The 26,674-nt window shown below is 42.9% G+C and overlaps 2 protein-coding genes across 2 annotated transcripts; one reads left to right on the forward strand and one right to left on the reverse strand.

Moving 5' to 3' along the window:
* The first annotated feature begins 5,370 nt into the window (after positions 1–5,370).
* On the forward strand, positions 5,371–6,314 carry LOC110528976 (prepro-urotensin II-beta-like). The gene is made up of 4 exons (XM_036984435.1): positions 5,371–5,494; positions 5,596–5,676; positions 5,873–5,916; positions 6,080–6,314. The coding sequence occupies exons 1-4, from the start codon at positions 5,389–5,391 to the stop codon at positions 6,185–6,187; spliced, it is 339 nt and encodes a 112-aa protein (XP_036840330.1). The 5' UTR covers positions 5,371–5,388; the 3' UTR covers positions 6,188–6,314.
* A 4,361-nt stretch (positions 6,315–10,675) lies between these two features.
* On the reverse strand, positions 10,676–26,472 carry vamp3 (vesicle-associated membrane protein 3 (cellubrevin)). The gene is made up of 5 exons (XM_021609813.2): positions 26,147–26,472; positions 16,357–16,429; positions 14,768–14,926; positions 14,631–14,682; positions 10,676–12,214 (listed from the first exon to the last, which is right to left on the reverse strand). Coding segments are annotated over exons 1-5 (306 nt in total). The 5' UTR covers positions 26,149–26,472; the 3' UTR covers positions 10,676–12,194.
* Between the last annotated feature and the right edge of the window lie 202 nt (positions 26,473–26,674).

A 26,674-nucleotide genomic window follows, 5' to 3' on the forward strand; every position in this document is an offset into this window, starting at 1 on the left:
AATAATGGACCCCAGGAAGAGTAGGTGCTGCCTTGACAGGAACTAATGGACCCCAGGAAGAGTAGGTGCTGCCTTGGCAATAAATAATGGACCCCAGGAAGAGTAGGTGCTGCCTTGGCAGGAACTAATTAACCTCAGTAAGAGTAGGTGCTGCCTTGACAGGAACTAATGGACCCTAGGAAGAGTAGGTGCTGCCTTGGCAATAAATAATGGACCCCAGGAAGAGTAGGTGCTGCCTTGGCAGGAACTAATTAACCTCAGTAAGAGTAGGTGCTGCCTTGACAGGAACTAATGGACACAGGAAGAGTAGGTGCTGCCTTGGCAGGAACTAATGGACCCCAGGAAGAGTAGGTGCTGCCTTGACAGGAACTAATGGACACAGGAAGAGTAGGTGCTGCCTTGGCAGGAACTAATGGAACACAGGAAGAGTAGGTGCCGCCTTGGCAAGAAATAATGGACCCAGGAAGAGTAGGTGCTGTCTTAGCAGGAACTAATTTAACTCATTAAGAGTAGGTGCTGCCTTGGCAGGAACTAATTAACCTCAGGAAGAGGAGGTGCTGCCTTGGCAGGAACTAATTAACCTCAGGAAGAGTAGGTGCTGCCTTGGCAGGAACTAATGGACCACAGGAAGAGTAGGTGCTGCCTTGGCAGGAACTAATGGACCACAGGAAGAGTAGGTGCTGCCTTGGCAGGAACTAATGGACCATAGGAAGAGTAGGTGCTGCCTTGGCAGGAACTAATGGACCACAGGAAGAGTAGGTGCTGCCTTGGCAAGAAATAATGGACCCCAGGAAGAGTAGGTGCTGCCTTGGCAGGAACTAATGGACCACAGGAAGAGTAGGTGCTGCCTTGGCAGGAACTAATGGACCACAGGAAGAGTAGGTGCTGCCTTGGCAAGAAATAATGGACCCCAGGAAGAGTAGGGGCTGCCTTGGCAGGAACTAATGGACCACAGGAAGAGTAGGTGCTGCCTTGGCAGGAACTAATGGACCACAGGAAGAGTAGGTGCTGCCTTGGCAGGAACTAATGGACCACAGGAAGAGTAGGTGCTGCCTTGGCAGGAACTAATGGACCATAGGAAGAGTAGGTGCTGCCTTGGCAGGAACTAATGGACCACAGGAAGAGTAGGTGCTGCCTTGGCAAGAAATAATGGACCCCAGGAAGAGTAGGTGCTGCCTTGGCAGGAACTAATGGACCACAGGAAGAGTAGGTGCTGCCTTGGCAGGAACTAATGGACCACAGGAAGAGTAGGTGCTGCCTTGGCAAGAAATAATGGACCCCAGGAAGAGTAGGGGCTGCCTTGGCAGGAACTAATGGACCACAGGAAGAGTAGGTGCTGCCTTGGCAGGAACTAATGGACCACAGGAAGAGTAGGTGCTGCCTTGGCAGGAACTAATGGACCACAGGAAGAGTAGGTGCTGCCTTGGCAAGAAATAATGGACCCCAGGAAGAGTAGGTGCTGCCTTGGCAGGAACTAATTAACCTCAGTAAGAGTAGGTGCTGCCTTGGCAGGAAATAATTAACCTCAGGAAGAGTAGGTGCTGCCTTGACAGGAACTAATGGACCCCAGGAAGAGTAGGTGCTGCCTTGGCAATAAATAATGGACCCCAGGAAGAGTAGGTGCTGCCTTGGCAGGAACTAATGGACCACAGGAAGAGTAGGTGCTGCCTTGGCAAGAAATAATGGACCCCAGGAAGAGTAGGGGCTGCCTTGGCAGGAACTAATGGACCACAGGAAGAGTAGGTGCTGCCTTGGCAAGAAATAATGGACCCCAGGAAGAGTAGGTGCTGCCTTGGCAGGAACTAATTAACCTCAGTAAGAGTAGGTGCTGCCTTGGCAGGAAATAATTAACCTCAGGAAGAGTAGGTGCTGCCTTGGCAGGAACTAATGGGGATCCATAATAAATATAAATACAAATAAATCATCAAACCAATTTTAAGATTCATACAGATTTGATTGGTGCACGTAGCACATCTATCACAATATTAACAAGATACAGGGGAAAAATAGATGTTCTTTATTCAGAATTCCCTTCAGTGTTTAACTGAGTGTTTTGCTTTGGGAGAAACTGAGTGTAAATTTACCATGGCAGACAGTTGTATGAATGACTCCCCTTTATAGCTGCTGTAGCAGTCAGTGACGCACTCTGGGTTCCATGGCCAATGAAGTGATAGTGTTTCTGCCTAACAAGGTGAGATATTCTGCCTTTAAATCCCAACCCATTTACTAGAGGTGCAGCCCTGCCGGTGGTATGTGATGCATAAATGTACATACACACATGCACACAAACACACATCAATTAGAGTTTACAGGAGACGTGGCACGGAAGTGCTCTGCAGAGTGAAGATGGTCTGAGCTGTGAATCACACACATCATTTACTGAAGCCTCTGAGGTGACACTGAGAGAGGGTGGGGGTGAGTGGGGGGGGGGGGGGGGGGGGGCAAATAGAAAGAGGGAAATGGAATGAGAGGTAGAGGAAGAGTGAGAGGTGACAAAATAACAGACTAATGCACAGGCACATGACTAGGGTATAGATCAGGAAATCCTAATCCTAGTTCTGGGGACTTAGGTTGAGAGGGAGAGAGGCATGGAACAGGCTATCTGTGTGTGTTTTGGTTTAGCTATCCTTGTGGGGATCAAGGATAGTAAAACAAGGAAAATTCGGACAAGTGGGGACATTTTGCCTGTCCCCACAAGGAAAAAGGCTATTTTAGGCTTGAGGGTTAGGTTTATGGTTACAATTGGGATTAGGGTTAGAATTATGGTTTGGGGTTAAGGTTAGGATTAGGTTTATGGAAAATAGGATTTTGAATGATAATGAATTGTTTGGTCCATAGAAGGATTGTAAAACAAACGAGTGTGTGAATGGGGAAGTGAATTCAGGGGCCATTTTGGGGTGTGAATCAGCATTGGCAGTCACCGATGGACACTCACACCAACACATACAGTGGGGAGAACAAGTATTTGATACACTGCCGATTTTGCATGTTTTCCTGCTTACAAAGCATGTCGAGGTCTGTAATTTGTATCATAGGTACACTTCAACTGTGAGAGACGGAATCTAAAAAAATCAAAAATCCAGAAAATCACATTGTATGATTTTTAAGTAATTAATTAGCATTTTATTGCATGACATAAGTATTTGATCACCTACCAACCAGTAAGAATTCCGGCTCTCACAGACATGTTTTTTTTTCTTTAAGAAGCCCTCCTGTTCTCCACTCATTACCTTTATTAACTGCAACTGTTTGAACTCGTTACCTGTATAAAAGACACCTGTCCACACACTCAATCAAACAGACTACAACCTCTCCACAATGGCCAAGACCAGAGAGATGTGTAAGGACATCAGGGCTAAAATTGTAGACCTGCACAAGGCTGGGATGGGCTACAGGACAATAGACAAGCAGCCTGGTGAGAAGGCAAAAACTGTTAGCGCAATTATTTGAAAATGGAAGAAGTTCAAGATGACGGTCAATCACCCTCGGTCTGGGGCTTCATGCAAGATCTCACCTCGTGGGGTATCAATGATCATGAGGAAGGTGAGGGATCAGCCCAGAACTACACGGCAGGACCTGGTCAATGACCTGAAGAGAGCTGGGTCCACAGTCTCAAAGAAAACCATTAGTAACACACTACTCCGTCATGGATTAAAATCCTGCAGCGCACGCAATGTCCCCCTGCTCAAGCCAGCGCATGTCCAGGCCCGTCTGAAGTTTGCCAATGACCATCTGGATGATCCAGAGGAGGAATGGGAGAAAGTCATGTGGTCTGATGAGACAGAAATAGAGCTTTTTGGTCTAAACTCCACTCGCCGTGTTTGGAGGAAGAAGAAGGATGAGTACAACCCCAAGAACACCATCCCAACCGTGAAGCATGGAGGTGGAAACAGCATTCTTTGGGGATGCTTTTCTGCAAAGGGGACAGGACGACTGCACCGTATTGAGGGTAGGATGGATGGGGCCATGTATCGCGAGATCTTGGCCAACAACCTCCTTCCTTCAGTAAGAGCATTGAAGATGGGTCGTGGCTGGGTCTTCCAGCATGACAACGACCCGAAACACACAGCCAGGGCAACTAAGGAGTGGCTCCGTAAGAAGCATCTCAAGGTCCTGAAGTGGCCTAGCCAGTCTCCAGACCTGAACCCAATAGAAAATCTTTGGAGGGAGCTGAAAGTCCATATTGCCCAGCGACAGCCCCGAAACCTGAAGGATCTGGAGAAGGTCTGTATGGAAGAGTGGGCCAAAATCCCTGCTGCAGTGTGTGCAAACCTGGTCAAGAACTACAGGAAACGTATGATCTCTGTAATTGCAAACAAAGGTTTCTGTACCAAATATTAAGTTCTGCTTTTCTGATGTATCAAATACTTATGTTATGTAATAAAATGCAAATTAATTACTTAAAAAGCATACAATGTGATTTTCTGGATTTTTGTTTTAGATTCCGTCTCTCACAGTTGAAGTGTACCTATGATAAAAATTACAGACCTCTACATGCTTTGTAAGTAGGAAAACCTGCAAAATCGGCAGTGTATCAAATACTTGTTCTCCCCACTGTATACACTGTGTACAGTAACACATACACTCACACCAACACATATACACTCGGTGTACACTAACACATACACTCACACCAACACATACACACTCGGTGTACACTAACACATACACTCACACCAACACATATACACTCGGTGTACACTAACACATACACTCACACCAACACATATACACTCGGTGTACACTAACACATACACTCACACCAACACATATACACTCGGTGTACACTAACACATACACTCACACCAACACATATACACTCAGTGTACACTAACACATACACTCACACCTGCGCTGTGCAGATTTATTAGGGTGGCATCAGGACAAGCTGGTTAAATGTGTCACCCCTGACGCACGCTATGCCAAAAGAGGGAAGGAGAGAGGTAGATAGTGAAAAAGAAAGATGGAAATGAGAGGGAGAGAGGTTGGTTTATTGGGCCTCCCTGTCAGCCTCACCGACAGTACTGGGCAATATTTACAACTCAGGGCAGATGGATTGAGAGAAGATAGGAGAGAGGGAGGTATATAAGGCAGGGTATGGATCCAGAGCAAAGCACCTGATTGAGACCTGCAGGGATCCACAGAGAAAGAGAGAAAGAAGAAAACGTAACACAGAAACGGCATCCTCTACAGTTGGTTCTGACACAGTGTTGCCACCAGCTTCAAACACAACAACAGACAAATATAGCTGCAGACTCTGTGTTGCAGTACAGACGGCTGGGAAACAGCTACCGGCAGACATACAGGAGTGCAGCACCTGTAGGACAGTACAGACAGTAGACAGTACTACAGACAGTTTGGAGGCAGTACAGACGGTCCAGTACAGACATGCAGTGTAAGCGTTTCCTTTCGTGTGTTCTGCTGCTTACCGCCGCCGGACCCCTCCTCACACACCCTGTCTCACACTCTAACGAGATGTCCTACACCGGAACAGGTGAGTGACACAAACATACAAGCACACACACACACGTTATATCATGTTGTATATATACATGTCATGTTAAGTCACGTTATGTCATGTTTTCGCATCTGTAGAGGAGGACCAGGTGGTGAGTCCAGAGGAGCTGTCCCTTTCTGACCACACCTACAGATTCCACAGTGCACCTGGCCTTGGCAGTGAGTGACATTGAGTGTTTGTGTGTCAGTTTGTACATCAAAATAGAGAGCGGGTCTATGGTGTTAGCCTTGTGTGAGCAGCACGATGTGAGGGCGGGTCTGATGGTCTTCTCTAAATGTGTGAGTCCGTATATGAGAGAGACAGAGAATGTAAACATATACCTAACCAGGTCTGTTTCCACTGGTCTATGTACAGATCTAAGATCAGCAGTGTTCAGCCCAGACCAGGCCGTGAGAGAGGTGAGAGATCAGTCCATCCAAAACAACCTAGCAATCTCATTGAACACAGGCACCTTTCACATACTAAGCATTCAGCAAAGTATCAAAGCTCTCCCCTCCTCAACTCTTGTTCCTTTCACTTACTCTCTCTACTACTTAATTTATTTATCTCGCTCTCTCTCAGGTGCTGTTGGAAACACCAGCTTTGAGCCCTCAACCTCATTTCCTGGGCAGCAGAAGAGAGTACAGAAAGAGAACCACCACCGAGTGCTTCTGGAAGTATTGTGTCTAGGAGTGACACACACACACACACACACACACACACACGATACATAGTATGTATTTATTCTGTTGTGTTCAGGCACAGCTCAGGTGTACATAGTGAAATAGTGAATATGAGTAATACACATGACTGTGTAGTGTTGTATGTACAATAATGAATAAAACAGTATGTTTGGAGATCAGCTTGTGTTGATTGTGCCTCAGTGACAAATCTCTTGAGAACTCAGTGTCAGGACTGTGTATGTGATTGTGTGTTGATAGACGACCAGATTGAGACCTAGAGACTGTTGGACTAAAAGCTACCTTTGAAGGAAGATTAGCTAGGAAAGGTTTCCAAAAAAAATCCCAGAAAGTGAAGTGGTTGCAGCTTGTTAAGGTTAGGACAAGGAGTACTAGGGGAACCTTTGGCATCGTAGAGACACAATAAACAACAATCACAAAATTAGAAATCGAAAGGAGCAGAAGCGGTGGAACGTCATGGCAACTGTTCATTCTCGGTCCAGGTTCACAACTGTGCCTTCTGGAGTCCCTGTTCTGGTCCATGGATCCAGGGAACAGCCCAGACGTTGTACTGCAGTTCAACTCCCCGTCACTGTCTGTATCATACTGAGGGTTTCTTTGTCCGTAACATCACCCCGTATCTCAGAGTGTGTGTCCATACACATGTCACTCCTAGACAACATATGGCCCTTCTGCTTGTCAGATCCATTTGCTCGCTAGACAAAAATCCAGAGTTAATTTGGAGTGGGAGTCGGCTTAGGGCTGTAACTGTCCATACAATCACCCTGCCAGTATCACCCAGAGTATGTGTCCATAACATGTGGTATCAGGCCATCCAGGTTCTAAACAGCCTGAAGAACAGACTCCCAAATTAATATACACAGGGTCTATAGTGAGAGAGAGGGAGGGACAGAGAGAGAAAGTACAAATGATCCATGGGAATCTAACAAAATCTGTCAGAAGTGATCCAATTGGGGTCCAGAGACCAGCCAATAAGAATACCCGTCTCTCACCTGACAGAAAGTGCCGATCAGAATGCTCCATTCCTCTGTGCCCTCCGGCCCAATACAGCCTCTTATGCAGCTGTTCAGATCTGTGTATGTGTGTTAATCTGTGTCTGAAGATTCTAGGGCAGCCTTTCCCAAACTCAGTCCTGGGGACCCCAACATTTGTTTTTCAAAAATATTAGTTTTTTGAAGTTCATCCAAGTGTTTCTTGCACAGAGATTTCAAGATCCTCTGTCCAACTTTCATCACTCACTCTCCTGTCGGATTTATCTATACTTATGCACAATCGCAAAATGTGTTTATTTACAATTATAAACTGAGTGGTTTGAGCCCTGAAAGCTGATTGGTTGAAAATCGTGGTATATCAGACAGCGTACCACAGGTATGACAATTACTTTTTACTGTTCTAATTAAGTACGTTAAGGGGTATATAATAGCAATAAGGTACCTCAGGGGTTTGTGGTATATGGCCAATATACAGAGGCTAAGGGATGTGTCCTAACAACAGTCCTTAGCCATGGTATATCGGCCATATACCACACCTCCTAAGGCTTTCTGGTTTAATCATAGCAGTCAAAAAAGGTTAAGTCAACATCCATTGATGGAAAATGATCAGGAGAGTTTAATAAGGGCAAATTATCTTGCGACATACAGTGGGGCAAAAAAGTATATAGTCAGCCACCAATTGTGCAAGTTCTCCCACATAAAAAGATGAGAGGCCTGTAATTGTCATCATAGCTACACTTCAGCTATGACAGACAAAATGAGAAAAAAATCCAGAAAATCACATTGTAGGATTTGTAATGAATTTATTTGCAAATTATGGTGGAAAAAAAGTATTTGGTCACCTACAAACAAGCAAGATTTCTGGATCTCACAGACCTGTAACTTCTTCTTTAAGAGGCTCCTCTGTCCTCCACTCATTACCTGTATTAATGGCACCTGTTTGAACTTGTTATCAGTATAAAAGACACCGGTCCCCAACCTCAAACAGTCACACTCCTAACTCCACTATGGCCAAGACCAAAGAGCTGTCAAAGGACACCAGAAACAAAATTGTAGACCTGCACCAGGCTGGGAAGACTGAATCTGCAATAGGTAAGCAGCTTGGTTTGAAGAAATCAACTGTGGGAGCAATTATTAGGAAATGGAAGACATACAAGTCCACTGATAATCTCCCTCGATCTGGGGCTCCACGCAAGAACTCACCACGGGGGGTCAAAATGATCACAAAATAGGTGAGCACAAATCCCAGAACCACACGGTGGGGACCTAGTGAATGACCTGCAGAGAGCTGGGACCAAAGTAACAAAGCCTACCATCAGTAACACACTACGCTGCCAGGGACTCAAATCCTGCAGTGCCAGACGTGTCCCCCTGCTTAAGCCAGTACATGTCCAGGCCCGTCTGAAGTTTGCTAGAGAGCATTTGGATGATCCAGAAGAAGATTGGGAGAATGTTATATGGTCAGATGAAACCAAAATATAACTTTTTGGTAAAAACTCAACTCGTTGTGTTTGGAGGACAAAGAATGCTGAGTTGTATCCAAAGAACACTATACCTACTGTGAAGCATGGGGGTGGAAACATCATGCTTTGGGGCTGTTTTTCTGCAAAGGGACCAGGACGACTGATCCGTGTAAAGGAAAGAATGAATGGGGCCATGTATCGTGAGATTTTGAGTGAAAACCTCCTTCCATCAGCAAGGGCATTGAAGATGAAACGTGGCTGGGTCTTTCAGCATGACAATGATCCCAAACACACCGCCCGGGCAATGAAGGAGTGGCTTCGTAAGAAGCATTTCAAGGTCCTGGAGTGGCCTAGCCAGTCTCCAGATCTCAACCCCATAGAAGTTTTTTGGGGGAAGTTGAAAGTCCGTGTTGCCCAGCAACAGCCCCAAAACATCACTGCTCTAGAGGAGATCTGCATGGAGGAATGGGCCAAACTATCAGCAACAGTGTATGAAAACCTTGTGAAGACTCACAGAAAAAGTTTGACCTCTGTCATTGCCAACAAAGGGTATATAACAAAGTATTGAGATAAACTTTTGTTATGACCAAATACTTATTTTCCACCATATTTGCAAATAAATTCATAAAAAACCTACAATGTGATTTATCTAATTATTGACAAGTATGAATAATACGGGTTTATTTAGTAATCTAGGGCAAGATATGACAGAAGAGAAGCTGCATGTAGCTAATTATTGGCAAGTTGAATAATAAGGGATTATTTAGTCTTCTAGGGCAAGATATGACAGAAGAGAAGCTGCATGTATCTAATTATTGACAAGTTGAATAATAGCCTACTAAAGTGTTAGAAATTATAAGCAGAAACATATCTAAATGAGGTAAAAATCCTGCATCCACGGTCAAAAAATCGTTATGCTATCTGACTGTAGCCTACAACCGCATTTTCAATATATGGGGGTAAGGCCGCTGCATGGTCAATCGGCGTCTGCATTGGCCTGCAGCGTTTACGGTGCAACGGCCTCTGCAGAAGTAAGAGCATTCATACTTCTTGCGCTTCAAGGCAGTGCAAAGCTGTTGTGAAGGAAGTTGTCAAGGAAATGAGTTTGTGCTTAAACAGGAAGTCCCGCCCGCACCTACCTACCGTCAACCAAACGAATCATGTCAATGTGGTGCCATATGAAGCCCTCCGCATTATAACATTTGGGAGTCGCTAGATTTGCAGGCCTCCGGTAGCACCGCAATTGCGTTGCAGATCAAGCATAAGTTGGCTGTAAGGGTCTGGGAGCAGTCTAACTTTTATCACATATAGTCAGGCGGTGGGTGCGGCTGAACAGACACCTAACTTGGACACCATAGTGCGTCTGGGTCAGCGAGGCAGCAGTGGTGAGCCAGGCCTACTTGAATTACCACACACTAAAGTCTCCTTTCAATGAAAGTTCCCACAACAATATTGATAATGGTGATCTAAAACGATATAAAAAGGGGAAATGCAATGAGTTCTCCTAGAACATAAAAACTACTAATAAAATAGGAAAATATGGAAATGTGGAAAATAAACAAAATGGGATGGAAAACATCCCATTATCATGAGCAATAATACTATAATAGCTATGATCAGTCAATGAAATGTTTAAAACACAATTTCTTTGACACTTGACAATACAAAGGTGTCCTGTAGTGGAGAATGATTTGATGAATTAGGAAGAGTCAGGCTCACAAATGGCAAATTGGAATCACAAAATAAGATATTTACATTAAATAGACATTTCACATTTCATACATGTACTGTAGTAGAGAATGTTGATCAAATGAAAGTGAACCCACCAGTTTTGCTGCTCTCTGAGGTTGTTGGGCAGGCCCCCAGAGATGGGATTGACAAACTCAAAAGGGACTTTCTCCTGTGTGATCAAGCCAGCTATTGGCTGCAAGACTAACACGCAGTGCCACCCTGCAGAGGCCAACATGTGGCGCTATTCACAGTCTCCCATTCATACTGACACAGAATACAGTGGACGTATACTTGTGTGATAAAAGTTACATCTGTTTTTATTCAAGCAAGACAACATTGTAAAGCCACAGAGTAGAATTGCACTTGTTTCTAATATTTATACAGGGAGGGGTAGACTTGGGGAAGGCTTATTTGGCAGGGCTGGAGTTTATTTAGTAAGATGTAACATCTTTAGAGCACTTCAGAAATGTAATGAATTGAACAAAATTCACTCAAGACCGTGACGTTGATTCTATGCAATACACATCGGTCTGAAGGATCCGTATAGTTGCACCCCAGAAAATAGGCCCTTGGTTTTGGCACCCTATAAAAAGGTGGTGACACATACTGAACATGCTCCACACAGTTCCTCCTTCCCAAACATCCCATGATGCTCTTCACTGCAGCAACAAAGTAACCATGGCAACTAAAGGCATTTCAGTATGCAAAGAAAAATAATCTACACCGTTTCTCTTAAGATTAGTAACACTACACAGCAAATATATTTAAGGAACAAAAACATTTATTGGCATTAAATTAATAAAACAATTGAAAGGTTGTAGTTATTAGGATAATATAAAGGATAGCAGGAGCCTGCAGAGAAGACCATTAGTGCCTATATGTGTGTGTGGGCATGAATATGCAGACCATTGGAAAGCACTGCTGGTTCCGTATGTTGGTTTGATAAGGCTTGGCTGTCTTTTGGCTGTTTTTCTTAAGTTAAATGTTATCCCCATTCTTTGCCTGATATCTATTGTTTGGTGCTTTGACATGAATCACTACTTAAGGCACTACTTTTATATGACCAGTGTGGCACTGATGGCATTGGCAGTATCATTGTCAGTCACTTTGGGCAAGCAGACTAACAGAAAAGAAACAAGGCTTGTGTGCCAATCTTGGCAGTTTCTCTGAACTCAAGCCCACATATTTAGAGTCACACACACACAGTCCTGTTAGAGACAGAACAAGGTTGAGATTAAATCTCAGCCATGCCCAGTTGTTTCTGTGGATATAATAATCCAAAAGTTGATGTCAATTAGTCATTTGGTGTTCTGATCTGATGACTGTGTGTGTGTGTTTAAGGGGGTGGAGGGTGACTCCATGGCACATCAGGTCAATATTACAGTAGAGACTAACAGGAAAGCACAGAGCAAATCACGCAGGGCCTTGTCTCTGTCACACACAATCAAATCTATTATTATTAACAAACACAAATATAACTTGAGAAATTGAATGCAGTGTGCTTCACTCCTGGTGCTGGAGGGCCGCAGCCTGTTTTGACCTTTATATGTAGTTCAACCATCAGCAGGTACATTCAGAGGGTTGACTTTCTATCATGGAATGAAGAATGGTATCAGTTCTATGCAATACATTTCTATATGCAATGTATTCTAAATCTGACTGGATAGGCCCTCCAGGACCAGGAAGAAAGAACACTGCTGTGGAGAATGGGTAGGCTAAACCACGAGACCTCGTGTTTGAGACGTTCAGCTCTTTACTCGCTCCTCTCCACCATTCGCCCATTCCTCTTCCGCCTCCAACAACTGCTTCTTTACGATGACTGGCTCCAGACTGACATAGAAGGCAGAGGAGGAGTTAGGCACACAGACAATCACATGAAGGAAAGAACCATAGACCTCACTCAACCCCCAGCCAAGCTAGTCATAACCTTTGTTTCCAGTATTGTCCCTAACCATTAATGGTGCGCGGGTTAGCCTTTTGTTCACCCACCCGCAGATTCTAATTACCCATCCGCAACCGGCCGACTATGTGATAAAGTGAAAATCCCAGGCCCCACACCCAACCCGCAAATGTATGCACTGTAGCCTAGTCAGATAGTGTTTTTTTTTTTTTTGCCAGGGGGGCACAGGATTTTTTGGGGCCTAATATATATATATATAGAAGACTCTAAAATCGATAGAATTAAATTAATGCTTCAATCTAGTTGACTTCAGTGAAGTTGTCATCATCTCTGCTTCTTTCATGGAGAAAATACATTTAGGGACCAGGGAGAAAACACAGTAACTCAAATATTTGTGCAAAAAGTCCAAGTCAGTTTGACCGGTTGTAAGGAAACAGAAAGCCGTGATAACAACCCAATGTTTCTGATACAATTTCAGTTTGGCTTGGATGCATATTGTGTGTGAAATATCAGCTTTTGATATGCTGATAAATATAGCACCTCTACAGACATTCCCTAAATGCGAATTCACATGTTCTCAAAATGCTGAAAGAATGAAATCATATTTCTCCACTGATACGTTCCCCAGCAAATAATGGTCGCTCAAACAGAAGGAGGAACTAACAAAGACAACTAAAGGTGTTAACCCTCCACATCAAGAAAACTGGAGCACCTAGCCAACCACTCTTAAATAGCACCTGTGCCAGCACAGGTGAAACACCTTCCGACTAACGAGATGGCAGCCAGCACAGGTGTAACACATACTGACTAACGAAGTGACACTAAAATCAGTGCACCCTACACGCTCAAGTCCAACCTCAAAACATAAATGGAAAAAAACCAAAACCAGTAAACACTCCTGTTCCCGAAGCAAAAAAATGAAAAAAATGCTTAATTCTGCAAGAGTTAATATTAAAGGCTATGTGAGAGGTTATAGACCTAGTCAGTGTCCAGATTTCAGTTTCATTTAACCCATCTGAACAGTCAGATTGGTCTCATATACTATACATAGCATAGTAAACGTAAATCCGGGACACTTAAATTAGTATGATACAGTATGTTACATTTGGTATGGAAACATAAGACGGGTTAAGGCAAAAACGAAAGTAGTGCTATTGGTCGGGGTGGATGGGAGGGCGTATAACGCAAACGTCTAGCAACCCAAAGGTTGCATGTTCATCACAGACAACTTTAGCATTTTAGCAACTACTCACTACTTTGAACCTCCTACGTATCTGATGCGTATGCGTCAAGGTCAAAACAATAGAATACAGTACAAGAGCACAAGATTGGATAGTGCTAGAGTTTAAGGGTGGCTTCAGATTTAGGGAGAGCGGCTTTTGGTTTTTATGCTCCACAGATGCACAATGTTTTGCAGGGGATGCTCAGGCTTGAATGTCTGTTGCTCTTTATGGACGTTAAAAAAGTGGGGAATGCTCGAAGTGAAGATGGTTTTGTTTTTTATGATCATGTTTTGCAATTTAGTATTTTCTATTGGTGTGTTTGTATTGTGTAGGGCTCATTTGAAAAAGACTTGGTCTCAATGACACCCTGTTAAAACAAAAGGTTTATAAATTCTAACATTAACCCTAACCCCTAAAGCTAGCTAATGTTAGCACGATGGCTAAAATTAGCAACAACAAATTAATACATACCTTAAGAAACCTAACATATCATACTAAAAATGGAGTGTATCGGGCTTACGTACAGAATAATAGGAAATACTCTGAGATCATGTTGGAACAGTAGGCTAGGGTTCGCTTGACTTGCCATCGGCCATTTGAAGTCCCCATCTTGTGACTGCCGAATTTGTATAGCGCCTCACAATCATCTCACGCAACATTCACTGCTGTCATCTTTTACCACTTAACTTAAATGTTTAGGAAAGATTTAGTCTTCTGGCCTTCCCCACTCTCTACTTTCAACCCTCCATTTTACAGCTTCTCTCTTATTGAATTAAACACCGACATTGTCCTTACCTTTTCTGCCTGTTCCCAAAAGCATTTGGCGATTGGTGTGCAGGCTATTTGGCTCGTAACCCTACATTTTAGGCTCACACACTAATGCCAGATTGAGGTTTTTCTTTCATCTATGTAGCCTAGAGATATACAATTGCGCAAGAATGCTAGCCTACATTCATGGATTTGCTTAAGGTATTGTTTTCTCTTCATTCAACCTGCCCGCCACCCACCCGCCCTTCTTCCACACAATATTTCATGACCCTAAACCTGTGGGGACTGTAGGTTCTGAGTCAACCCGCACATCTCTACTACCCAACCATACGGTTCCACCCAGAGCTATACTTACTGATGATGATGACCAGGATGATGACTATAACAGCTATCAGGATGGCCCACATCTGGAGAGCACAGAACACACCTCAACATCTCAACATGCGGTTGTGTGTGTGCGTGTGTGTGTGAGTGAGAGAGAGAGTACTGCACCTTGCAGTTCTTCCACCAGAACTTCCTTTTGAGTTTGGCAGCGCTGGTCTCAAACTGGGAGGCTCCGGCCTGCAATGCGTCCGCCCTGTCGTCCAGCTCCGACAGCTTCGAGTCACGCTCCAACACCTTGTCCACATTCACACGCATGATATCCACCACCTACACACACATTTTTATGGGAAAAAGTCATTTATAGGAGTTTGTTTGCTTCTGCAGTAAACTCGGGTTGAGCTGAAATGAGAACATGTGCGCCAATTTGGCCTTTCAGATTATAACAAACAACATGGACAGGGCAGGGGGACCGGATCCTGGATAAGCACCCCATTTCTGAGTTAAAAATAATAATAAATACAAGCCCAGAGTGTGTCCTAGACTGCATAAGAAATGCATGTCTTCCTGCACAACCATGCAGGTCCTGTCAGAGACAACAGCAATACTGTCTATAACCTCCACCGCGTGAGGACAGTAGTACTGCAGTCTCAATGAGACGCTCAGTGTTGCATAATAAAGCCCACGTAGAAGGAGCACAACACGTCGCCGGAAAAACAAAACGTGCCACGCGCACACACTCTGCCCAAAGCGCACATAGCCTAACCCATATGTTCCACAAACCCTGCCCCTCCTGCCAGATAGACCATGAGAGGGGAGAGGCGGCAGCTTGTGCCAGCCCATGCAGTGGTTACATAACCACGGAGACAAAATGTATTACATAAGAGACAAGCAGCCTATCAGGAGGCTTCGGACACACAGGGGATAAGGTTTGGGGTGAGGGGGGAGGGGGGGGGGGGGGGCAGTAGTGGAACACACTACCAGTTATTATATAATCCTTGGCTAGGAGCAACTGACATGCCCAGGGAAGCCAAGAGCTTCAGCGAAAGGTGTGAGACACAGAGCTGAGGGTTAGGGTGGAGTAAAGGGGTATGAGGGACACGTGTGGGGTAGAGGGTTGATGGATGCTCTTCCCGAGTACAGCGGAGTTAGTAACTTCTACAGTCAACCAAATGAAACACAAATTCCACCAGGCCTACTAGAAATGATCATTTAGAATGTTTAATGGAAATATTGCAATATTTCTAACCTATCCAATACTCTCACATCTACACAACTGCATAGGGACTAGGGAGGGATGAGTTTGGGACTGCGTGTGTGTGTGAGAGAGACTTTCATCCTGAGTGCAGTGTGGCCCTGACATCTAAACAGATACACAGGCTGTCTGCTGTTAAACAGAAACATTCTGGGGAAACTGTACAGAACCAGGTAAGTAGAAGGCTACAACTAGGAAATTATGATGGGTCTGTGGCTGTGTCTGAATTCTCATATTGCCGTTTTGATAGGCGTGAATTAAAAAGTTTTCATAATGTGAATGTTCTGAAAAAATTAAATACAAAAAAAATAAATTGAGTACAGGATGTCATACTCATTTAATCTTCTAGTATGAATTCTCTGCACACTGAAGATCATATTTTCAGACCTACAGGTGTTTGACAACAGCTGATAATCATGAAAGCAGTTCTTGCTGTAGGTGTTGGGAGTTGTGTATGCTGAGTATGTTTAGAGTGAAGGGTGTATGTGTGCGAGTGGGGTCGTACCTCATCCACTTGGGCCTGTGTCTGTTGTAGGCGGCGGTTGCCTGGTGCGGAGCCTTCTGTAGCAGGAGCCGACCTGGGGAAAGGGCAACAGAGGGTTTAGATACACCCACTCTAGTCTCCAGATATGCAGGATTACCCATTTCATTTTGCACCCTTCCATGACCTCATTGCACTCAAACGCAACAGGTGATCAGTCTCTATCCAAATGCAGGGGTAGTAAATACATCTCTGCAATGGGACAAGGGCATCACTTTCCACGCATTCACATTCATTCCTTCACATCAAAGTGATATCTGAAGGGCACACCTAGATGACCCATGTGAAAAGGCTTCCATATAGCCTGATGACCATTTCTCTAGCCCAACTGTACCGTTACTTAACCCAAGCACATGATTAATATGACGGTGTTATGACATGTCCATATGAAAACACAAGAGACCTTTTCTAAAGCAGCGCTCTGCTGACACTTGCTGGAGAAATGGCAGTAAGCCTACTACCTCACTGGAGTTTTTCCATTAATACAGCTCAGAGAGGTCCTAGCTTCCCTCAGGGGGACAGAAAGGGTAGTGTGTGTGTGTTACTGATTCAGCACACAGACAGTAGGCTAGAGTACAGTGGTGGTAGCCCAGACAGATAAATGGCCCCGCTCCCTCTCTCCCCAAACACAAACGCACGGCAAGAATTCCACACCCTCTTCCTAAAACCTCCCAGGAGAGCAGGCGCTGAAGCTGCCCCACTCAGCCACTTATGGCGCTAGTCCGGTTAATTCCTGTATCTCAGTCATCCAGACACTGTACCATCCTGGTGGACAGATAGTCAGCGACCACAATAATTCCTACCGCAATAGGTCCAGATTTATTGACTACCGTATGTGTGTGGGGGAATACATGATAGTGTGGAATATATATACTAATGGTGGGGGACATGGCGTAACTTTACGGGGTGTGAGTGAGTATGTAATGATAGCGGAGCTTGGGTGGCTGGTAGTGGTAGCATGATACAGGGAGGTGTGGTCTCAACTTTCTGCTCTCAGTTTCTCTTTCAACACTCCCCCACTGCAGCCTGCTCCACTGCACCCAATACAGCAGAACCATTCGGTCTCCTACACTTCACTAACAAACAGTCTGTTCCATATTGCCATACTTCTCCCACAATACAGCCTGTTTTGACTACAGGTAACAAGCTGCACCTCTCCCTCTGCGTGTATTGACATCCTTCAAGGTATTAATCACATTTAATTCATGAGAAAGTTTTCACCCAACTGCTCTCACCAATCTAGCCCTTTCAGATCAGTAATAACTGAATGTAGGGAAAGTAGGAGAGAAGTTGGGATCATCTATTCAGTATTAGAGGACTTTTTAATATGGGAAAATCACATTACATGGCCACCGAGCTAGACACCGCAGTCGAGGCACCGGGCATTTCCGTCCGTGCGCTGCATCAGCGGAACATTCTCCGATGAGGATGCAGATAGCGAAGGTCACAAAGCAGGCTTCCTATTATTCTCCGACATAGTTCCGCTCGCTCATGATCCAATAGAGCTTACTGAAGTTTACAATGAGCGCAGAGACATCCAACTGAAGGGACTAAAATAGGTCATTCCAGGAATCAAACTTTGAAATGGCACAGTACATGCCAATTTAGGCATCTGCATTATAGTATTAGACCCTGTTCTATGAACCTTGAATATGCATAAACCATAACACCCAAGCTAATGTGAGTTACAAATGGAATCTTGGCATCTTCACTGCCTGGAGCATTAAAACACTTTGGTTGGCCACATTAGCTTCATACAACCTCAAAAGTGTTTGCTAACATTGGCTAACTTGCTACAGAAGAATAATTTTTTTTTTTTAAATGACTGGACAAAGTGATGACATTACGTATGCATCTGGCTATCCACATTCATCCTAGGATTAAAATATAGGCTATGTACCTAGCTATGTATATTCATGGCTTGTCTAGCAAGAAAGAAAGCCCGGCCATTGATTCAAAATATCACTTAAGTTGAGGGGAATGTGAGGCTTGATGTCAACTTGCCATTCATCAGCTTTTCAAGCTTAATAAAATGTCAAAATACGCTCGGTACTTACCAAAGAATGGAGTGTCCCTGAGCAACTATCGCCTTCGCGTCCAGTATGTACTTCCAGAAAAGAAGCTACATGCAACCGAAATAACACCTTGTCTGGAAAGAATCTATACTGAACAAAAATAAACGCAACAAATAACTTACCGAGTTACAGTTCAAATAAAGACATCAATCAATTGAAATAAATAAATTAGGTCCTAATCTATAGATTTCACATGACTGGGAATACAGATATGCATCGGTTGGTCACAGACACCTTTAAAAAACAAAAGTGGGGGCGTGGATCAGGAAACCAGACAGTACGTGTTGTGATCACCATTTGCCTCATGCAGCACGAGATCTCCTTCACAGAGTTGATCTGGCTGTTGATTGTGGCCTGTTGTCCCACTCCTCTTCAATGGCTGTGCAAAGTTGCTGGATATTGGCGGGAACTGAGGCAAGCTGTCGTACAAGTCGATCCAGAGCATCCCAAACATGCTCAATGAGTGACATGTCTGGTGAGTATGCAGGCCATGGAAGCACTGGGACATTTTCAGCTTCCAGTAATTGTGTACAGATCATTGCAACATGATCTTAAGTATTATGGTACATTATAATGCCGAAATATGAGATGATCGCGGCAGATGCATGGCACGACAATGGGCCTCAGGTGCTTGTCACGGTACCTGTGCATATTCAAATTGCCATTGATAAAATGCAACTATGTTCATTGTCCGTAGCTTATGCCTGCCCATACCCCCACCACCACGGGGCATTCTATTCACAAGGGAGACATCAGCAAACCGCCTGCCCACACAATTCCATACACATGGTCTGGGGTTGAGGCCGGTTGGACGTACTGCCCTAAAACAATGTTGAGAAATGAACATCCAATACTCTGGCAACAGCTCTGGTGGACATTCCTGCAGTCAGCATGCCAATTGTGCGCTCCCTCAAAACTTGAGACATCTGTGGTATTGTGTTGTGTGACAAAACTGCACATTTTAGAGTGGCCCTTTATGGTCCCTATCACAAGGTGCACCTGTGTGATGATCATGCTGTTTACTCAGCTTCTTGATATGCCACACCTGTCAGGTGTATGTATTATCTGGCAAAGGAGAAATGCTCACCAACAGGGAGGTAAACAAATTTGTGCACAAAATTTGAGAGAAATAAGCTTTCTGTGGGTATGGAACATTTTTGGGGTATTATTTCAGCTCATGAAACCACAACTTTACATTTTTGTTCAGTGTAACTGGCGACCGGGGTCTTCCTGCAGGCACCCGGCCCGCCACAAGAAGTCGCTAGAGCACAATGAGCCAGGAAAGCCCCAGCGGCCAAACCCTCCCCTAACCCAGACAACACTGGGCCAATTGTGCGCCGTGCTATGGGACTCCCGGCCACGGCCGGTTGTGGCACAGCCCGTTAATGAACCCGGGTCTGTAGTAACACCTCTAGCACTACGATGCAGCGCCTTGGACCGCTGCGCAACTCGGGAGGCCCACTAATATTGCATTTTAATGAGGGATTTTATTACGAGGTGCATTTGGTGCATGTGCACTTGGTCCAAAACAATACTTAAGATTCTTTCCAGACAAAGCATTTTTTTCCCGGTTTCACGTAACTTTTCATTTAGACCTTTTTTTGGAAAGTAACGTTATATACCGGCCATAACAGCAGTAGTGACGATAGTTGCTAAGCACAACTCCATTGTTTGGTAAGTACTGAACATATCTTGACATTATTACACTTGACAAGCTGGTGCATGGCAAGCTGAATGGCTGCTTTCTGGGCTTAAAGGAGAATCGCCATTAGGCAAGGCAAACCCTTGGTGATTTCTGGTACATCAAAATTAATCAAATCACAGCAAGTTTTGGGACTCATTCAGCAGTTTACCTGATTAAGTACAATACCATTGGAAAATAATGTTGAAAGTTCAATTGATATTCCTAAAACATGCGGTCACTGCTTGCTGTTGACAAGACATTGATAAATAGCCCAATGTCAAAACACAGTTTTAAAGTGTCCAAATCTATAACCAATATGCTAAAAGTTTGTGATATTGAAAACCTAAAATGTACTATCGAGACATACACGTGCAACAATAGTACTCATATTATTAAAAAAATAAATAAATGAGCACCTCAAACTTAAGGAACTTAAACTGCGCAGTGTTTCCACAAGTACATCAAGTAGCCAGCCAGGCGTGGGGTCCCTATTTCCTATTTGTTAGCATCTATAATTATGTGTTCCCCTAGAAGACTAAATAAACCCTTGCTCACCAGATGTCATAAATAGATAGAATGAATGCTTCAATCTAGTTGACATTGGTAAAGTTCTGTCATCTTTTGTGGAGCAAAAACATTTAGGGACCTGGGGAGAAAATGGAATAAAAACTAAAAGATTTTCTGTGCAAAATGTCCAACTGACATCAGGTTGACCGGTTGTAAGGAAATAGAAAACTGAAAACAACCAAACCTGTTTCTGATAAGATTTCAGTTCGGCTTGGATGCACATTTTATATGTTTGAAATACGATCAGTTTTTATGATGCTGATAAAGATAGATACAGTCCGTAGAGGTGTTAACTGAGCATTCACATTCTCTCAAGATCAGGACATAAAATTAACTTGTGGCAGGTAGATTAATTATTATTATTATTTTTTTAAATCTACCAGACACTCAGATTTTTTTTACCAGCAAAAATATTGTCCTCTGCTAAAATTACACCAACAAAACAAACAGATGAGCTTGCTTTGTAGTGTTACTAAAACAAATGTATTACTAGTAAGAACTAATACTAGTGTTAAATACATTTTTTTATGAAATTAGTTTTAACCAAAATATCACAGATGCAAAATTTTCACCTGCCCCTTTAAGGGCGGGAAGTTACCGTGATAACAACTCCAGTCACATTTGTGCCTGTGAGATTGAGTCTGACTAGTAGAAGCGTTGTCTTCTCTTTCCTAGCAGTTGAAACTCAATCATGATTATTGTCAGGTAAGCCTACTATGCAGTTAACATTTAATTGAGCTTTTTGGGGAAAGTTTGTCTACCCACAAGAAGGTTATCATCAGCGTCGCTAACTGGCTACATACATATTTTAAGGAGAGCACCATAGTAACGGTGCGCAAGAACGCCAATGTAACCTGTCTAAATGACTATCACCCTGTAGCACTCACATCTGTACCCATGAAATGCAGGTCATGGCTCACAACACCATGATCCCAGACACCCTGAACCCACAACAAACCCCCTCAACAGATCCACAGATGATGCAGTGTCTATTGCACTCCATACTGCCCTTTCCCACGTGGACAAAAGGAACACCTACGTGAGAATGCTGTTCATTGACGACAGATCAGAGTTCAACACCATAGTGCCCTCCAAGCTCATCAATAAGCTAAGTACCCTGGGACTGAACAGCTTCCTCTGCAACTGGATCCTGGACTTACTGATGGGACGCCCCCAGGTGGTGAGGGTAGGCAACAACACATCTGCCACTCTGACCCTCAACACAAGGGCCCTTCAGGGGTGCGTACGCTTTTTTATTTAACTAGGCAAGTCAGTTAACTTATTAGGGCTATGCCCCTTTTTTTCTCAATTTCCGCCTGAATGAAGTGCTCAAAGTAAACTGCCTGTAGCTCAGGCCCTGAAGCCAGGATATGCATAGAATTGCCATTGGAAAGTTACCATTTCTACAAACGTCAAAGTGTTAAAATAATGTAGGAGAATATAACACAATAGATATGGTAGGAGAAAATCCAATGAAAAACCAACCGGATTTGTTTTTGAGTGACCATGCTCTTACAATGGCAAGTATAAGTGCATACTCAATTCTAGCTCCCAGGATGCAACTCCTATGGCTTCCACAGGGTGTCAGCAGTCTATGTTCAAGGTTTCAGGCTTGTAACTTCCAAAAAGAATAAGAAATCAGTTTTAGTACAGGGACAGTCTTGAAAATTTGTGTTTGCGCGCGCCATAAAGATAAGACGCACCTGCTAAAATCGGTTTCCTATTGAACATACTTCTTTCCGTAAGAAATATTATTAGTTTGATTACATTTTAGGGTATATGAGGAGTAGATAGAAACGTATTTTGATTTGTTGAAACAAAGTTGAGGAGTAGATTTTCAGATTCCTTTCCCTGCATGTTGCATGCAACTTTTTGGGATATAAAAAAGGCTTTTATTGAAAAAAACAACACTATGTGTTATAGCTGGGACCCTTTGGATGATAAATCAGAGGAAGATTTTCAAAAAGTAAGTGGATATTTAAATTGCTATTTGTGAATTTATTAAACCTGTGCCGGTTGAGAAATATTTTGATGTGGGGAGCCGACCTCAATCGCATGGCATGCTTTCGCTGTAATAGCTACTCTAAATCAGACAGTGCAGTTAGATTAACAGGAATTTAAGCTTTCAACCGATATAAGACACTTGTACGTACCTAAATGTTTAATATCCATAATTGTTTTGATTATTTAATTGAATTGCGCACCCTCCAGTTTCACCGAGGGACGCCTAGCCCTAACAAATTCTTATTTACAATGAAGGCCTACCCCGGACGACGCTGAGCCAATTGTGCGCCGCCCTATGGGACTCCCAATCCCATCCGGATGTGATGCTGCCTGGATTAGAACCAGTGACGTCTCTTGCACTGAGATGCAGTGTCTTAGACAGCCGCGCCACTCAGGAGTACTTAGTCCCCTCCTGTACTCCCTGTTCACCCACGACTGCGTGGCCATGCTCAACTCCACCAACACCATCATTAAGTTTGCAGACAACGTGACAGTGGTTGACCTGACCACCGACGATGAGACAGCAAATATGGGGGTCAGAGACCTGGCAGTGTGGTGCCAGGACAACAACCTCTCCCTCAACATCATCAAGACAAAGGAGCTGAACGTGGACTACAGGAAACGGTAGGCCAAGCACGCCCCTTTACACTTCAGCGAGGCAGAAGTGCGTACAACCCAGTACATCACTAGGGCCGAGCTCCCTCCCATCCAGGACCTCTTACCAGGCAGTGTCAGAGAAATGCCATAAAAATTGTCAAAGGCTCCAGCCACACAAGTCTGGGCAAGCGGTACCAAGTCTGGAACCAACAAGACCCAGAACAGCTTCTACCCCCAAGCCATAAGACTACTAAATAGTTCAATATTTAACCAAATAGCTACCCAGACTATCTGCATTGACCTTTTTGCACACTGACTCATCACATACACTGCTGCTACTGTTTACTATCTGTAACTCGTCTCACTCGTATTCGTGTCCGTTTTATCACACTTGATACTCGTAATGAGATTTACTCGGGATCGGAAAACCCAGAAGTGCACTTTAAAATGCAGGTAGAACCTATATCTCAAATGCACATTACTGCGCTATCACTCAGAGCATATTGGTAGGTTCCTTCACACAGATTGTTCAAAGGTAAACAACCCTGACAGATGAAAATGCACATGATTTACTTACTTATTCCTATTCAATGATAAACAAAATAGGCTAATAAACATCCTAATGCATGGCTGGCTACGACTGCCTGCATTTACTCCAGACAGATTGACCTCCACGCATTTCGTATTATTCTTATGTATTATGTATGTAAATCCGAGACACTCCTTTTAGTATGATGTGTTGCACTTCGCATGGTATGTATTCATTTGTGGATGTCCATCACCCATTTCATATAGATTTTCAAATTACAATTTGAATTACATGTTACGAATTTGCAAAGTGTCTAAAAAGTAGTAAGTAGTTGAAAAGTTGCTAATTAACTCAAATGTTAAAGTTGTCCGTGATGAGATGCAAAGGTTGCGAGACGTTCGCGTTATCCATAAGTAACATACTCATTTGAGAAATGATCCCAGAGTTACTTTACCTTAAGTCTATGAAACCAAGCTGAGTATATTGTTTTACTGTTACTGAATAAGGATGGATATCTACTCTCATATGGGGATTTCCTTGATAAGTTTAGAATTTCAATAACACCGAAAGAATATGCAATTGTTTTTGATGCAATTCCAAGGGGGGTTGTATCTCTTTTAAATTCCCCTGTGGTTGATGTAAGTAACATAGATTTACATTAAAATATATTAATTGGTAATATTAACATCAAAGATAAATGTAGTAATAAACAGAAATATTGGTTGTGATACTACAATTCCCTCAGCAAGATTATTTTGGTCAAATATCTATGGTGATATACAAATGGGGGAAAGCATGGAAAATTCCTAACAAATATTGTATCAGTAAAAAAGTAAAGGAAGTTTCATTTAAATTGTTAAATAAAATGTATCCTGTGAAACATGTTTTGGAAAGATTCAAGCTGAATATAACTGTGATTCTGTGGAATGGAGAAGGAGACCATTTTGCATTTGTTTTTTGCCTGTATTTATGGTAGAATGTTTTGGATTGACATGCAGAATTTTGTTACAAAAAAAATAGGACCGGTTGTACTATTTAATGGTTTTGATATAATGATTTATTTCAGAAATTCTGACATAGATAAATATGTAGTATATTTAATTCAACTGCTAATAATACTAGGTACATTTAATATTCACAAATGCAAAAGGTCTAATTCAAAACCTAACTTTTTTCACTTTATGAGTTTAAACAATATGGCACCACTTTAATTAAAATGAAAAACAAAAAGGCAATTAAAACTTGTATTATTAAATGAATATTATGTGTTTGTTTATTATTCCTGGCATTGTAAATAGTTTGTTTGTATGCTTTTTTTGCATGTGACTATTCCTCTTTTGTGTGTTGATATTTGTTAATATTTAAAAAAAATATTGTTTCACTTTCGAGAAGAGCAAAACTTTTATCCAGACACTCACTACATTTGTCATTTTATTCTGTAATTTTCTGTCTCTAGGTAAACATGCCTGGTCGAGAATATATCATAATAGTAAGCAAGCATGGGCTTGGATCATGAGAACGATAGCAGTGGAATAATTATATGTCCAAAGTAGCCTCCTTAACAACGCCAAGTAGACAGACAAAAACAACCATATGGCCCACCTCCGAAATAGGCAACAGATACTTTCCAACCTAGAGCTGCGCGGTCTAAACTAGGAGCGGCCACAACAAACGAACGTTCTCATTTAACCAACACTGTTAAGTACAAAGCATATTGTACTGTTGTAGTACAACAACAAAATCTTACGGTTGTAATATTGTAGAGAACAAGCTAATGAGTATGTGATTCATAATGACATAGGCTAAAGGAAACTAGGTTGAGACATTCATTTAGTAGCCCCATCTTGGGTTTACCCATATTTCACTACATTCTAGAGCAGTGTCAGTGAGTGATCGCCCTAGCGAACTTTTAGCAAACACTTAAAAACATATATAACCATAGCTAGGTAACGTTAGCGTCAGACCCTGGGTACGGTTAACTTAGCGAGCTAAATAATAAGTTAGCTAGTTTACAAAAACAAATTGACGCAGCTAGCTAACGAAGTTACTGGGCCAGCATTAGCACGCTAATAACAGCTAGCTATATACGGCTAGTTTGAGCAAGCACTTGTTGCATGAAAGTTAGCTGCTAACAAGCGAGACCTTCACACACCCAACCCCAGAGAAGTTGGGCGTTGTTGACTCTATTTTTTTTACAATAAATACACGTATTCGAAACACCGACCAAGTTATTGAAAGTTCGTGTAGTTGATCAAGTGACCTAAAGTTATTATAAACCTGAGAAGAGAAAATACTTACATGTTTTTATTGGATAGCTAGCTAGCAGCCAGAGATCGAAAGCACCGGAAATCTTGAACGTGTAGCTAGTATGAGGCGGTGTCAATCTGTACCAGTTTACTTCTTCTGTGTCATTTAAAGTGACAGTATGTATAATAAATGGCGCACCTCAAATTCATTGCGTCATTCCCCAAAATATCAATGAATAGCAATTGGACAATTTTAAACTAACAAAACAAGCATCTGAAAAAATTCATCTGAATTTGAAATACACATTTCCAGAGTGTTTCAAGAAAAGGCTACCCCTCCCTCGGGAATTTGTGTGAAGCTAGCCACAATAAGGATGAGCCACAGTGGATTTAGCTTTTCGCCTTCAAAATGAAATCCCCAATAATAATGGAATCATGCTATTTGGATTAGTTAATGCTAAACAAGCTCGGAACGTTGTTATATAAATACAACAAAATGCAATAATTAGTTAATATTGCACTGTGGACACACAATGCAAATAGTCCAGGTAACCATTTGGTTACCTGTTCAGGAGTCTTA

Source organism: Oncorhynchus mykiss, chromosome 7, assembly GCF_013265735.2.
Source record: "Oncorhynchus mykiss isolate Arlee chromosome 7, USDA_OmykA_1.1, whole genome shotgun sequence".
Classification (NCBI taxonomy): Eukaryota; Metazoa; Chordata; class Actinopteri; order Salmoniformes; family Salmonidae; genus Oncorhynchus; species Oncorhynchus mykiss.